Below are 16,185 nucleotides of genomic sequence, written 5' to 3'. Positions count from 1 at the left end.
TAGTCCCGTGCACAATTATCTTTAGTTTGTGGGCATCTGCTGTTTAAGGAGTAAGCATATGAAAGTAGTTGTTGGAAACTTGTGGCCTCGGGAACACTATCAGGGACATCATCCCAGTGACTGGAGCCCACAGTTGACACAGACACAGCGACTGAAACAAAATAGAAAATCTGCAGCAGTCCACCTGGGGATAATTATCTACTGAATAATTGTTGACCTTCTAGATGGAAAGAACAGGGAACATCTGGCATGGTGTATAACGTACAATGTTTTGGTTCCAAAAGTTAGCACCAGAGTAGCTAGTTTAACTTACTTGGTGATACAATTATACACACTTTTCTATGTGGAATTAACCCTTAAGCTCCTTCTGAAAACTCAAGTCAAGTCAAGTCACTGTTTATTGTCATTTCGACCATAACTGTTGGTACAGTGCATAGTGAAAATGAGACGACGTTTTTCAGGACCATGGTGTTACATGACACAATACAAAAAACTAGACTGAACTACGTAAAAAACAACACAGAAAAGAAAACTACACTAGACAACAGACCTACCCATGACTGCATAAAATGCACAAAACAGTGCAGGCATTACAATAAATAATAAACAAGACAATAGGGCAGTAAGGTGTCAGTCCAGGCTTTGGGTATTGAAGAGTCTGATAGCTTGGGGGAAGAAACTGTTACATGTCATTTCCTCATGACAGAATCTGAAGAAGTAATGACCTGCTGAGTTCCTCCAGCATTTTGTGTGTATTAGAATGTAAGACGAGCTTTTCATTGTAGCTCGGTATGTGTGACAATAATAAATCGATTCCAGTTAAAGGCAGACAAATCTCCAGGTCCCAGTGACCTTTTAGGGAAGTGGGTTGAGCCTGTGTGGAGAGTTGTAGGATAGGGACAGAGAGTAATGGTTGGGGAGCTGGTATTCTCAGGGTGTGAGTCCTCGGTTGGTATTACGTAGTGCATTGTTGTGCATCCTGACACCACTCTTCAATGGACCTCTTTCATTCTATCCACGCAATTTCATCATTTCGTAAATGAAAATTGTTTTGAGATGGTTAGGCTGCAGGTGTTGTATCATGTGCAAATCTAGACCCTAAGACATGGGAGCAGAATTAGACCATTTGGTCCACAGGGGCTGCTCTGCAGGCATTCATATGCTTACTTCTGGTTGCTATGCTATAGGAAGGTAGTGCTCCTCTAGCTGGAAGACAGTGCCTAGGAGATGCAACAGAATGTTGTCTGGATCTGAGAACTTTAGTTATGGGGAGAGATTGGATGGGCTTGGCTTATTTTTCCTAGAGTGAAAGAAAGATACTCAAAAACTGTTGCTCATCAAAATCAAGAGGTCATTGGTTTAAGATGAGAGGAGGGAGTTTTAAAGGGGATGTGAAGGATACTTTTTTTTACACAGGGAGTGTTGATATCTGGGATGTTGTGCCAGAGGAGGTGGTGGAATCTGGTACAAGAGGCATTTAGACATAAACTTATATAGTCAAAGCTCAGAAGTTTATAGTCCTAAAAGGGTAAATTGGATTAGCATATACAGATAAAAGACTTAGCATGGGTGTGGTGGGCCGTAGGAGTTGTTTCTGTGTGTACGAGTCTGTGATTCTATGCTATTGATATTATAGGACCTAATTTTCCTTGTGTTATGAATCTTCTGTTCGTACTCGGAATCTTGGTCATATGTTGAGAGTTTTGGTGAAAGTGGCAGTAGGGAGACTTAAAATGGAAACAGTGGGGTGTAGGGTTATTAAAACAAAATCTTCACATCATCTTAAAAGTTCCTTCCCCACAGGCAATTAATTTGAACCATTCTGGTTAGTCCTCCGCACCGCCCATTATCTATTACCCCCATCACTACTGTAAACACCTTAAACCACCTTTTATGATGTTGTTTACATTGTAAATGCATGCTGGCATTTATTTATTTATGCATATTCTATTCCTTATCCTTTAGCTATACATAATACTTTACTCATATTGGCTTTTATAATTTGTATATGATAATTTATTGTTTTATATAATTCTTTATAATAGTTCAGTGATGTTTTTTGTTGCATGTCACACCTTGACCAACACACCACAGCAACTTCCTAATGTAAATGTATTTGGCAAATCAAGCTGATCATTGACTAAGCTGCGGTTCTAAGCAGACCTCCACACCGTTGCACCTGAAGAATGGGAATCACTCGTATGGAGTGGGATGCAAGTGACCCGTCCAGAATCAGCAAGCTGCAAATTTGGGTAGTTGCTATGCAGTTATGTCTTTATTTATTTAGAGATAGAGCACGGAACAGGCCCTTCCAGCTCAACAGCAGTGTCGCCCAGCAACCCACCTATTAAACCCTAGCTTAACCAAAGGACAATTTACAATGACCAATTAACCTCATCTAGGCTTTGAACTGTGGGAGGAAACCAGAGCACCTGGAGGAAACCCGTGCAGTCACATGGTGATCATACAGAGTCCTTAGAGATGGAACCAGAATTAGATAGATAGATAGATAGATAGATAGATAGATACTTTATTCATCCCCATGGGGAAATTCAACTTTTTTTCCAATGTCCCATACACTTGTTGTAGCAAAACTAATTACATACAATACTTAACTCAGTAAAAAATATGATATGCATCTAAATCACTATCTCAAAAAGCATTAATAATAGCTTTTAAAAAGTTCTTAAGTCCTGGCGGTAGAATTGTAAAGCCTAATGGCATTGGGGAGTATTGACCTCTTCATCCTGTCTGAGGAGCATTGTATCGATAGTAACCTGTCGCTGAAACTGCTTCTCTGTCTCTGGATGGTGCTATGTAGAGGATGTTCAGAGTTATCCATAATTGACCGTAGCCTACTCAGCGCCCTTCGCTCAGCTACCAATGTTAAACTCTCCAGTACTTTGCCCACGACAGAGCCCGCCTTCCTTACCAGCTTATTAAGACGTGAGGCGTCCCTCTTCTTAATGCTTCCTCCCCAACACGCCACCACAAAGAAGAGGGCGCTCTCCACAACTGACCTATAGAACATCTTCAGCATCTCACTACAGACATTGAATGACGCCAACCTTCTAAGGAAGTACAGTCGACTCTGTGCCTTCCTGCACAAGGCATCTGTGTTGGCAGTCCAGTCTAGCTTCTCGTCTAACTGTACTCCCAGATACTTGTAGGTCTTAACCTGCTCCACACATTCTCCATTAATGATGGAACTCTGAACTCCAGAATGTCCCGAACTGTAATATCGTCACGCTAACTGCTACTCTACCATTAAAGGTGGACCGAAGAGTTCTTTCTGCTTTATGATTCTCAGCTTGCCTTCTTGCTGAGTCAACCTTTAGTTTAAGAAACAAAGAACTGACATTGCTTTCTACTTCCAAATGCTTCTTTCTTGGCATTGGTCTCAAGTACACCAGCACAGACAGGATTGAGTTAATCATACATTAAATCAGCCATGGTCAAATGGCAGAGCATTCTTGATGGGCTGAATGGCCTAATTCAGCTCCTGTGTCTTATGGTCTGGCAACTCATGTAGGCCTAGGACACACGAGCTCTGACATGTGAGGTTTCTAGCGCTATTCAGGGTTGTTTCAAGGAATGGTGTTAGTTCTGCTTAACAATCTTTAATAATAAGTTTTGCTCCTAACTGAGATAATCATCATGTATCTTTTTATTATGAGCAGGGTTTAAAGAGTTGTGGGGGTGGCACTGCATTCCATGGACGAAGAAAATTTTTGTGCAGGCCATCTTAGACTCACGTGCCATTGGTTTGCCACCCCTGCGATAGACCTTCTAGTAGGAGATATTTACAAAATGAATGTTCTTTTTGTTTTTCTTGTAATAAGTCATCCCCTCTGTTCCTCTCTCTCAGGTAGTGAATATGATGAAGAAGAGGTAGACTATGAAGAATCGGACAGCGATGAATCTTGGACCACAGAAAGTGCAATTAGTTCAGATGTTATTCTGAGCACCATGTCCATGGATGGAGGAGAAGAAAAGCCCTTCGCCTGTCCGGTTCCTGGGTGTAAGAAGAGATACAAGGTATGCGGGATAGATAGAGTTAGAGATGAATAGTTGATCTAGACTGGAATGTTGAAGTACAATGAATGAACGTACCTTTCTGTGCCTTGAGGCTGAGTTGCTAGCTTGATACTCAACCCAGCATGGATGAAAAGCAGGCAAGGAGCTGGCTGGATTCGAAGCCAGGACCACTAGCCTCGAAGTCCAGTGCGAATGCCAATACACTTATCAGCCAGCAAGAAGTACAATATGCATTTAGAAAAGTGTTCCTTTTATTTATGCACTCATGAGCACTGTCCTGAATTTTACACCACAGGGATAAATTACTATAAATGTTTACCCATTAGGTGCGTTTAATGTACATTTTCATAATAGAACATAGAACAGTACAGCACAGGCCCATGATTTTGTGCCAACCATTTTACCAACTCTAATCCTTTCCTCTAACGTAACCCTCCATTTTTCTATCATCCACTTGCCTATCTAAGAGTCTCTTAAATGTTCCTGATGTATCTGCTTCTGCCAGTGTGTTCCACACACTTATCACTCTCTGTGTAAATAAAACAACCTCTGACATCCCCCCCTATACTTTCCTCCATTCACCTTAAAATTATGTCCCTTCATATATTGGACTGTTAAAATAGTAAAATAAAGTAATCATTAAAACAAGTAAATAATACTCCAGCATCTGCAAATTTCCGGTGTTTGCAGAATCTCTTGTGTTTAAGTAAATAATAGCCTACAGATACTGGGATGTGTTCTAGATATTCTCGCGTAGTTGCAGTTTTATTTTGGACGTGTAAAATGGAATGCAAAACTGTGTGACCATTGGTACTTGGCCTGAACCAGATTTCTCAGTCATTGATCACTACAGCACAGAAACAGGCCCTTTGGCCCATCTATTTCATGCCCAACAACTGAACCTTCTGAACTGGTCTCCAATATGAGACTTTGTCAAAGGCCTTGCTAGTGTGGGATTGTAATAAATGCCTTGCTACACACACTTCATCAACTTTCCTGGTAATTGCCTTGGAAAAACTCTATAAGACTGGTTGAAAATGACCTACCACGCACAAAGTCATCTGCATAAGATTTCATGCTCTGGATGAAATCACCACCTCGATTGTGTTAACACTTACGTTGTGTTTTTTCCCTTAACTAACTAGTATATATTCATGCACTGGCATTACTCAAATGTAATCGGGATATATGAAGCCACTGAAGTCTGACCTACTCCGTAAAGCAGATTATCTTTAACATTCGAGCCTTAACTCTTTTCCCCCCATTTCATTAATAGCTAAATTATCAACCCACTACCGAGCTAATATTATGGCAACATATCTGTTCTAAATGAAGAGTCTCGGCTCAAAATGTCGACTGTTTATGCTCCCCCGTAGATGCTGAATGACTGAGTTCCTCCAGCATTGTATGTGTTACTTTAGATTTCCAGCATCTGCAGAATCTCTTGCGTTCACTGGTCGGGTTGATCATGGATGTTGTTTCCCAGCCGTCTACGTGATACGGAAGACAAGGCAGTGTGATATGGGGAGAAGCCATTCCCCGTGGAGCAGGCTTGCCCTCTCTACACAGCTGATGAATCCAAAGGAACAGTAGAGACCGATGCAGTTTGGCACCAGCAGCATCGCTGGAGTTGCCAGTCAGAGTTGAACTCAATGTAGGGCTGTCTTAAGGATTTTAGCTCCAGGCTTTACTCCCGGAGCCTTCCTCATGAGGGGGTGTAACCGCAAGGCAGCAGACGTTTGAGATCAGAGTTTTCCTTCTCCAAGATGAGCTGCCAATCACAGCTGACAAGTCCCATCTGCCCAAAGCGACTGTTTTTAAGGCATCGGTACCCCACTTCTTCTCCTGTCAGTAGAAATGGTTTCGCCAGGCGTAGTAGTGAAGCCATGGTTTCTTACCAAGGTTCCATGTAGCACTTCATGGGAGGTTGCTAGGGGTTCTGCGTGAGATTGTGATTTAAAAAATAAACATCATTTTTTGAACTTAACACAGTGCATGATGTTAGTGCTCACAGTGGTGGGCAGTGACTGACAGCCCCATCAACAATCTTGTTGGATGCCTCTCAGTCCAGTATGGCAGTGCGCAGTAAGACGCTGTTTATTTGGTTGAGTCCATTCTCAGTTTTTAACGTGAGATAGGGGAGGCTGTTGATAATTGGTGAACGCTGTATTGCATGGAGGGGAGGGCAGTAGGCTAATAATTGGTCAGCGTTATACAGAGGGGAGGACAGTAGGCTGATTATTAGTGAGCGCAGTATTACATGGAAGGGAGGAAGGTAGGCTGTTGGGTATGAAGTGTGTTTTCCAAGCATTAAATGGATTTGCCCTACTTGGGCTGTGTCGTCAGCCTCTCCCTCCTGAATTACCTTCTCTGACAAGCTGCTGACTGACTTATGAGAGCAAGCAAACTACAGGTGTAGTAGAAAATTGGTCCAGAGTGGCGATTTTTGAAGAGGAGGATTCTAGGCTTACGTACAATTCTGATAGGTTAATGATGAAGAATTACCATCTTCAGAGTCATTTCACTGCACAAGTGCAACAATGGATACAAAAGAAGTCTTTTTTTTACAAAACTATAAAAGTTTATTTACACAACAAATACACAAAGTACAAACATTAAGTATTTACAAGACAATGAATAAATTCAAACTAAAATCTGATTACTGTCTATAAAACGTTCGATTCCCTGGGGGGGGGGGGGGCACCACTGCTGGCAATCCCCCATTGTGACTGTATGCTCCCTCTCCAAGGACAGCTGGGCACCAACGTATCCATGGCCTCAAACTTCCACTGCCTAGACCCGTGAATGGCCATCTTGGAAAAGCCCAGGAGCAAGCCCACCTGTAGACCTCCTTGCGACCTGCCCCCTTCAGTACTGGGTACCCATTTAGAAGGAGAGCGGGGCTGAAATGCAACCTCTCACACTCCGTATAAGCATGGTACATAGACTCCAGGCCACAGAATAGAGAGGTGGTTGGATGTCAGTGAACCTGCTTAAAGACCTGTTGCACAGTACTGCCCAATGCAAGACCTTCCACCCCAAGTCCTCAATGTACAGGGGAAGACCCCTGCATAAAGAGATTTCCATCAGGGACCTCCTCCACTGCCAGATGGTAAAACAGACCACCAAGACGAGTCTGGCAAGAAAATGAAAGGTGTGCAAGAGCAGCCTGTACAAGAAATGCTTTGGAGCATCATGGATGGGCACCCTCTCCGGTGTGCTATCCCAAGTTCTGGACCAACAAGCACTTCTGGCACAGCCCCGAGCTCCTTCGACACCCACTGTGATAGGATGGGGACCAGTCCCCCTCACAGCTAGAGCATCATCCCCTCCAGTACAGCGGCACCCGGTCTGGAGGAGACTAGACCCCATACCCTCAACAACTGTCGGTAAAAGTGAGGCAACTCCCTCAAAGCAGCAGCGCTGATGCTGTCCACTGGAAGCCGCGTGCCCTCTTGCAGCTAGTGTTCCCAGTAGAGAACGTACATCACCAGCGCATGCCATCTCAGGGAGTGGTCGCTATACAGGAATCTCTGCAGGATCCTGAGGCAGAGAGCTGCCAGCTGGCTGCGCACACACTTCAATAACAGATCACCCTCCGCAATCTGAAGATTCAAGACCACAGCACAGACCCAACCCCACTTGTTGCCCCAGAAGTTGTCCACCAGCCTCTCCTGCATCCTGGAGACAAAAGCAGTGGGTGGAGCTAATCAGCCAGTACCGTATCTTTACAATGAAAGCTACTTATCAATGAGTTTTACATGGACTGGTGATCCAAGTGGTCCTATTCCATTGTCTATTGTCGATTGTGCCTAGTTTTACAACTTATAAAATGTAGCTATGGCTCTCGCGAAATTGAAAAGACACTTAACTACAAATCACAGCCATGTGACATGTAAAGGTGCTGATTATTTTAAACGACTATTGGAATCTCAAAACAAACAGACTAAAGCTTTTGAAAATAAAGTCACAGTCAGGGATCTAGCTATTTAGTAACTTTAAGACCAGGTAACTAGAGAATGTTTAAAAATCTGTGTGAAAACCTGGACAAAGAGCATGCCAATCTCCTGCTCCATACAGAAATCTGGTGGCTTAGCAGGGGAAGAGTTCTCAACAGGGTGTTTGAGGTGAAAGGTGAATTGCAGGAGTATTTTCAAGAAAATGATAGGCCGGACTTTGCTAAGTGCTTTGAAGATGAAGAATGGCTGCAGAAACTAGTCTATTTAACAGACATTTTTCATCATAAGAACTGGTTTAACAAATCTCTGCGAGGCCAAGGAAAAAATATTTTGACTTAAAGTGACAAGGTTCTTGGATTTAAAAGGAAACTGAATCTTTGGAAAAATTACGCTCCAAAAGAAAATCTTGAAATGTTTCCACCGTTACTTGGGCTTGAGAGTGAGAAAGGATATCAGAAAGTCTCAAGCCTTATTAAAAATCACGTGGAAGAACTGTAGAACAAAACTGAACATATTTTCCCTCCCTTTCAACACGTGTATGACTGAGTGAAGGGACCCTTTCTCTGAATCTTCTGCTCATCCTAAGGACTTGACTTTGAGAGAAGAGGGAGGACTTCATGAGAACAAAACATGATCTGTGCAGCACTACAGATAAAGCCAAATTATGGAAGTTGATACAAGTACGAGAAGCTTTTATACCTTTTTGCAATTAGGTCCTTTGGTTTATGAGAATTTGGTTAAAAGTATACTGGTCTGAGTGAATGTAGGGTAATGCTTGAGACTAAGGAGATACTGAGAAGTGGGAGCTTGTAAAGGCCTAATTCTTTGTTCAGGAAACGAACAGTCCACAGCGTTCTCACAGAAAGATGATTTCCCTGGAGACAGACAAAACATCAAGAAGAGCAGCTTCTCCAACAAAGCAAAATCCCTCTCATTTACTACACCCTGCTTGCACTTTGCTTGACATCTCGTCTTTCCCTAATTGCCTCATAATTCCTGGTTTGCTTCAGGAGTCTCTCAGCCAGTCCAGGGAAGACTTAATGATAGGTGCTGGGCTTGATCAAATAGAGAAGGGTAACATAAAGGCATAGGAATCAGCACCATCCAACATTGTAGATGAGAGCAAGACAAACAAATTAGAGAACACATTTGTATTCTAAGATACAGTACCTGTATTATTCGAAGTGCTCAAAGAATACACAGAATGATATGCTTCAGTACCTTTATTTACATAGCACCTTTACTGACCGCAGGATGCTGTAAAGTGCTTCACTGTTGTAGGAAAACATGACATTTACCAGTTCATAAACTTGAACAAAATGATGTGGCCAAATATTCTAAACACGAGATTCTGCAGGTACAGGAAATATTTAGCTGCTGCCACAAAATGCTGGAGGAACTCAGCAGGTCAGGCAGCATCTGTAGAGGTGAATAGCATCCCAATGAAGGGTCTCAGCCGGAAACATTTACTGCTTTGCTTGTTCCAATCCTGATGAAGAGTCTTGGCTGGATACATTGACTGTTTATTCCCATCCATAGATTCTGCCTGACCTGCTGAGTTAGAACATAGAACAGTACAAGTCCTTCATTCCACGATATTATTGCAACCCTTAACCTCATCAAAGATCAGTCTAACCTTTCCCTCCCACACTACCCTTCATTTTTCTTTCATCCGTAAGAGGTACATGTGACTAATAATTCTATAATCTAGTCTAATCTAATACATATGAATAAACATGGGGAAAATTGAGGCTTCACAGTTTAAAATTACCTCATCTTTGTGCTAACTGTTGACTAAGAGAAATAACCTTGGTGAATTCCAGGTCAGGATAACACCTTCTCCAAAAAGGTGTTTTCTCCAGTCACTTTAAATCTCTGTCCTTTGGTTCCTGACTCCTCTGCCCTTTGGGAACCATATCTCTTTCCTCATTTTGTCTAAGATAATGCAACTAGGTTTAAGGTGCTGCAACGGTTTGTGCTTGTTTGTTAAGTGTGGCTGTTCCTGCAGACATCTTCACTTAAACAATGATTAAGACTACATCAGGGGTTTGGCTTTTATATGTTGCCAGTTAAGTACAACCGAGAAAGGTGGTTTAAAGCAGTAATCTTAATGTTTCTTTTAGGACTGAAGGAAAATGGTTCTTTTGGTAAAAGTATTAACATATTTCTAACTCTCCTGTTGCTTTGAAAGCTCACAGTTCATTAAATAAAATGGGTAGTGCCCCATATCTAAGAAAGAATGTTCTTGCAATTGGATAGGGTTCAGAGGAGACGTTTGAGGAACATTTGATAGCTCTGGGGCTATACTCTCTGGAGTTTATAAGAATGAGGGGGAATCTCATTGAAACCTATCAAATATTGAAATTATTTTGGTTTATGTACTAAATTACTTGTGTTTCATTGTCCAGGTGAATGCCTCAAGAATTTCCAATTATAAAAATGTTGGATGTTTGGCCAATAAAATGAGAGTTGGGTATATTTAAAGTGGAGGTAGATCAGTTCTTGGCTAGTAAGGGTGTCAGAGGTTATGGGGAGAAGGTGGAAGAATGGGGCTGAAAGGAATCAGCCATGATGGTAGAGCAGACTCAGTGGGCCTAATGGCCTAATTCTGTTCCTATGTCTTATGCTCTTATACTATATATCCTTCTAGCGTTGCAAGAGAGGTTGAATAAGCAAATAATTTTGTAATAAACGACTGACAGAAGCCTACACGTTACAGCAGAGGTGTGAGTACTAAAGAGGTTATATTCAAGAAACACATTGGAGATGGAAGGTCTCAACCTGATATGCCGACTGTCCACTTCCCTCCGTAGATGCTGCCTGACTCACTGAGTTCCTCCAGTTCATTTGGGGGCTGTTATATTCAACTCCTCTACAGACACTGTTCCAGTTACGGATATTGCAAAGGCCAGAGAAAGAGTGCAGAGACATTACCCTAGGGACGGTGGTCTTAATTTGCATGGATAAATTGTAGGAGCTGGATTGGGCTCTGCAGAGCATAGATGTTTGAGAGGTAATTTAGACCATTAGACTTAGGAGCAGAATTAGGCCAATTAGCCCATCGAATCTGCTCCACCATTGGATCATAGCTGATTTATTTTCCCTCTCAACCCCATTCTCCTGCCTTCTCCACATACCTTTGACACCCTTACAATTCAAGAACCTATCAATCTCTGCTTTAATTATATCAAATGACTTGTCTCCAGAGTTCTCTGTGGCAATTTGATGGAGTTTAAGCATTATGAAGGGTTTAGAGTAGGGGATCCCAACCTTTCTTATGCCATGGACCCCTTCCATTAACTGAGGGGTCTGTGCACCTTAGGTTGGGAACCCTGATCTAGAGTCTAGACCTGCTTTTCTGAGCCTTTTTGCTCTGGAGGAGCCCTTGAAATAATTGTCAAGTCTCAGAGAACCCCTGCATAAAAATTATTAAATCTACAGTTGATGGTATGTTAGCGAGATCAGTAAGTTGCAGATATAATCATTTAAAAATAATTGTCAATGCTCTTTTGAGTAGAGAATTAACTTTTAGCCAACTTTTCTTGAAAAAAATAGGTAGTTACGCTTAAAATAACTTTCTTGAAATTAATTTCTTATCTTCCTTTTCATAAATTTCAAAAATTGATAAGACAAACATAATAAATTCCTCCTGTTAAATAATTGGCATAAGCCAAAATGGAATTCAATTTTTCTCAAGGTAGGCTCAATAGATTTAATTTAAATAGTTGTAAATTGATTTTAATTAATGCTATTTACAACATAAAAATTTATTGATAATGTTGAATAGTAAAAGTACTAAAAACCATAAGCCAAAGCAATATGAATGGAAATATAGCCTAAGACACAATTTTATACAAGACTTTGGAAAAAACATTTTCTTACTAAGTGACATCAAGCTCAGATAGAGGCCTAGCATGTGAAACCTGTGCTTATTTTTTGCTGCACAAATACTCAGTTCTGGGTTAGACTTAAGATAAGCACACATGGATTTCACCTTCATCTTAAACTGAAATAAGATGATCTCTAACCTTGCTCTTGATGCTTGTTGAACAAGAAAAAGCTTGCTCACACATGTAAGAAGTTGAAAACTGCAGCAATATGTCCATTGCTTTCCTAAGAATGGCAGGATACTCTTCCTTCCAGAACTTATCCAGGGGCAGGTCACTTCATCTCACCTTGAGTGTGTGATCAGACTGCATCTCACAAAGTACTTCCTCTGCTCTCAAAGTCAAGTTCTCAGGCTGAGCAGAAGATTCAGAGAAAGAGTCCCTCACCCAGTCGTTCACTTGTGTTGAAAGCGAGGGAAAACACTTCAATTTTGTTCTGTGGTTCGTTCACGTGATCTTCAATAGGACTTGATCCTTCCTCACTCTCAAGCCCAAGCAGCAGTGGAAACATTTCAAGATTTTCTTTTGCAACATGATTTTTACAAAGATTCAGTTTCCTTTAAATCCAACTATTTTGTCACTTGAGGTCAAAACAGGGACGTGTTCAACTGGTTCATGTGATGAAAAATAACTGCTAAGTAGGCTAGTTTCTGCAACCATTCTTCACCTTCAAAACACTCAGCAAAATCTGGTCTACTATTTTCTTGAAAATACTCTTTAAGCTCAAACATCCTGTTGAGAACTCTTCCCCTGCTAAGCCACCAGATTTTTGTACGTAGCAGGAGATTAGTGTGCTCTTTGTCCAGGCTTTCACACATTTTTTTTAAAGTATTCTCGAGTCTTTGTTTAATAAAGTTAATCGTTTTTGTAGCATCATCCAGAACATTTTTCATTTCATCTCCAAGAGTTTTTGACATCAGCACCCCTCTGTGAAGAAAGCAGTGTGTTGTGACAACGTCAGGATTTTCTTTTTTTAACAAGAGAAACTAAACCTCTCATGGAGTCAGTCACTGATAGGAATATTTAATCATATCTTTTGAGAGTACTGCTGCTACACGAGTCGCACCTAGGCGCCCCGGAAATGATGGCCCCTGACACCATCAGTACTGGCAGTACAGTACCTCCAAGACAGGCCTCATGTTTCCAGATTTGAGGACAAAACATTAAACCTATCTCGGTCTTTGCTTGTTTCAGGCAGCTCTTTGCAACAGAAAGTGTTTTCTTGAATTTCACCATCATTTATGAACCTTACAAATGCTTCATGACATTTATTGTTGAGATCTGTTGAGTTATCAACCTGGATAAAGAAGCTTTCGTTTTTCAGTTTATCACTCAAAACCTCTTCAGCGTCATGTGACATGTCATCAATACGACGACTTATCGTACTATTAGCGAGTGGCCACCTTCTCGCCGGAACAAAAACCTTCAAGAGCCCATTCTCAAGCTACTATACGCGGACAACTGTGCTCTTCTCACGCACGTAGGCTGCAGTTTCAGTTTGCCAAGGCTGCAAGGGCTTTTGGGTTAACGGTCAGTCTGAAGAAAACAATGATCCGCCCTCAGAAGCCCCCACATGGCATTTACAACCCACCTCGGATCACCATTGATGACCACTCTCTCACCATGGTTGAGCAGTTCACCTACCTGGGCAACCTACCTCTCCACAACAGTGCTTTGATATTAAGGGACGTTGTCAGTCGACTCGCCAAAGCTATCAGTGCCTTCGGGCACCTCCAGAAACGTGTAGAGAACCACCAGCTGCCCCTGTCCACAAAAATCTAGGTGTACGGGGCTACCATCATCACAACACTACTATATGGCTCCAAAACATGGTCTTGTAGCGCAAGCAAATCCGGTTCCTCGAGCGCTTCCATCAGCCTCCACTCCATCATGGGAATCAGCTGGCAGGATCATGTCTCCAACAACGAGGTCCTGGAGAAGGCTGAACTCCCAAGCATTGAAGCCACTTCACTGCTCAGGCAGCTCTGCTGGCCAGGTCCCGTGTCTCGCATGGACAGCTCCAGGTTACCGAAAGCAGCACTCTATGGAGAACTCTCTCAGGGCAAGTGAGATTGTGGTGCCCCGCGCAAGAGGTACAAGCACCAATTTGAGTAGCAGCTTAAGTTTGTGACACAGACTGATCCACAAAGCAGCCGAGGATTTTGCGGAATCCAGAAGAGCAGCTGCTGAGAAGAGGGAGATGCAGGAAGGATCCTTCTGCCCGAGCGCCCAAATCCCAGTTGTTATTTTTTATACGGCGCATCTGTAAGTTGTTTACCACAGACTGGGCACAATGGTATAGGACAACCTGGATCCCCAGTCCATGGAAAACACCTTGATAAATAGCTTTTGTTGTAAAGACAGACTTTTTTTGTGTCATTGTTGCACCTAGTAGGCAGTGTAATGACTCAGAATTGTAATTCAAAAATCGCCATGTTGGACCATCAGACATGTTATGCAAAACACAGGAGTTAATAAAATATAAAATGAGTAAGTCTATTCAATGCTTGGAAAACGCACTTCACGCTCCTGATCAGGCTACCGTCCTCCCCTCCATGCAATACAGTGCTCACCAGTTATCAATGGCCTCCCCCATCTTGGGCCAAAATTGATAATGGACTCAACAAAATAAACATCCTGCTGTGCACTGACATTCTGGGCTGAGAGACCTCTAACGAGATTGCTAATGGGTCTGCTTGGTTACTGCCCTCCACTGAGGGGGCTAGCATCGCACTTTGCATGAAGTTCAAAAAACAATGTCTTTTTTTAAATCACGATCTTTCATGGAACGCCAGTGGAGAAACCCTGGTCTAGACTCTAGACAGAGTGAAATAGGGATTGAATGTATGATGAAAGAAGGCTCCATCATTTCAGAAGAGTTTCGGACAGATACCTGAAGAAGAAAAAGACAGTAAGAACCCACTCTTGCAGACTATACGCATACCACATGAAGCTAAAAAAACACATTGTGTTGTAATAACAAACGATAGATGGAAGAACTCAGCAGGTCGAGCAGCATCTCTGGGAGGAAAGAAGTAGTCCACATTTTGGGCTAAAATCCAGCATCAGGATTCAGAGTGAGAGATAACCAGCACAGAGACGAGAAGGAAAGAGACAAGAAAGAATTGTGAAGTGATTGGTGTACTGAGAGCATTGTAACATGACAGGCAAGTAGTGTTAGGTAGAGACGATAAGGGAGGGTGGAGTTGTAAACCTGTGATAGGTGATTGATAGATGGAGGCGGACAAAGAGAGAGGGGGAGAAAGAAAAACTCAACATATGGAGCAAGGTGGGCGGAGAGAAGTGGGAAGATGGGAAACAGCAGAAACATTAGTGACCATCTCAGCTCTCCATTTCCAGTCTTGATGCATCTTCTTGATCTGAAACATCAGCAGTGTCTATCCTCCCACCGATGATGGTCAGCCCACTGAATTCCTGCAGTAGATAGTGGATTACTCCAGATTCCAGCAGCTGCAGTCTCTTGTATTGTAATAACTCTGATTTTCTACTGTCGGTGTAATAAAGAGAATCAAAATTAAATGTTTATTCTATTAAACGGGGGATACATTGAAAAAATTAAAAGGCGGTTCAAAATCAGCTTCTATTTCCTTGTTAAAAGACTATGAAGGAGTTCCCTTTAGACTCATGACCACTTGATCTACTTCATTATGATCTTGCACCTTATTATTTACCTGCACTGCTATTTCTCTGTAGCTGTTACACTTTATCTTGCGTTTTATTGTTTTACCTTATTCTACCTCAATGCACTGTGTAATGATTTGATCTGAATAAACAGTATGCAATACAAGCTTTTCACTGTATCTCAGTACATGTGACAATAATAAACGGAGACCAATGCTTAGAGTGGTTGAAGAGTTTGCAAATTTTTCCTTTAATTTGGAGCAACACTGGAATTTATATTTTTTTAAGACCGTAGACATGGGAGCAGAATTAGGCCATTCAGCCAATCGAGTCTGCTGTGCTCTGCGGGGTAGTGTGTTGCCTCCCAGGTACTATGGTCCAAGATGTCTCTGAGCGGTTGCAGAATATTCTTGAAGGGAGGGTGAGCAGCCAAAGGTCGTTGTACATGTTGGTACCAATGACATAGGCAGGAGAGGGGTAGAGGTCCTGCAGAGTAAGTTTAGGGAGTTAGGAAGGAGGCTGAAGAGCAGGACCTCCAGGGTGCTAATCTCTGGATTACTCCTGATGCAACGAGCGAGGGAAGGTTAGAACAAGAAGCCAGCACTAGACGAATGAGTGGCTGAGAAGATGGTGCAGGGGGTGGGGTTTTAAGTTATTGG

General features: G+C 42.2%; 1 protein-coding gene across 1 annotated transcript in view; it reads left to right on the top strand.

Moving 5' to 3' along the window:
- The window catches only part of jazf1b (JAZF zinc finger 1b), a 230,505-nt gene that overhangs the window by 208,474 nt on the left and 5,846 nt on the right, over positions 1-16,185 (top strand). The window contains exon 4 of the mRNA XM_073024467.1: positions 3,869-4,038. Within this exon, the coding sequence (XP_072880568.1) occupies positions 3,869-4,038 (170 nt within the window). The remainder of the gene's footprint in view (positions 1-3,868; positions 4,039-16,185) is intronic.

The sequence above is a fragment of the Hemitrygon akajei genome, chromosome 20 (assembly GCF_048418815.1).
Source record: "Hemitrygon akajei chromosome 20, sHemAka1.3, whole genome shotgun sequence".
In the NCBI taxonomy this organism is placed as follows: domain Eukaryota; kingdom Metazoa; phylum Chordata; class Chondrichthyes; order Myliobatiformes; family Dasyatidae; genus Hemitrygon; species Hemitrygon akajei.
Note: the sequence above shows the minus strand (reverse complement) of the source record. Positions and strands in the feature narration are given on the sequence as shown.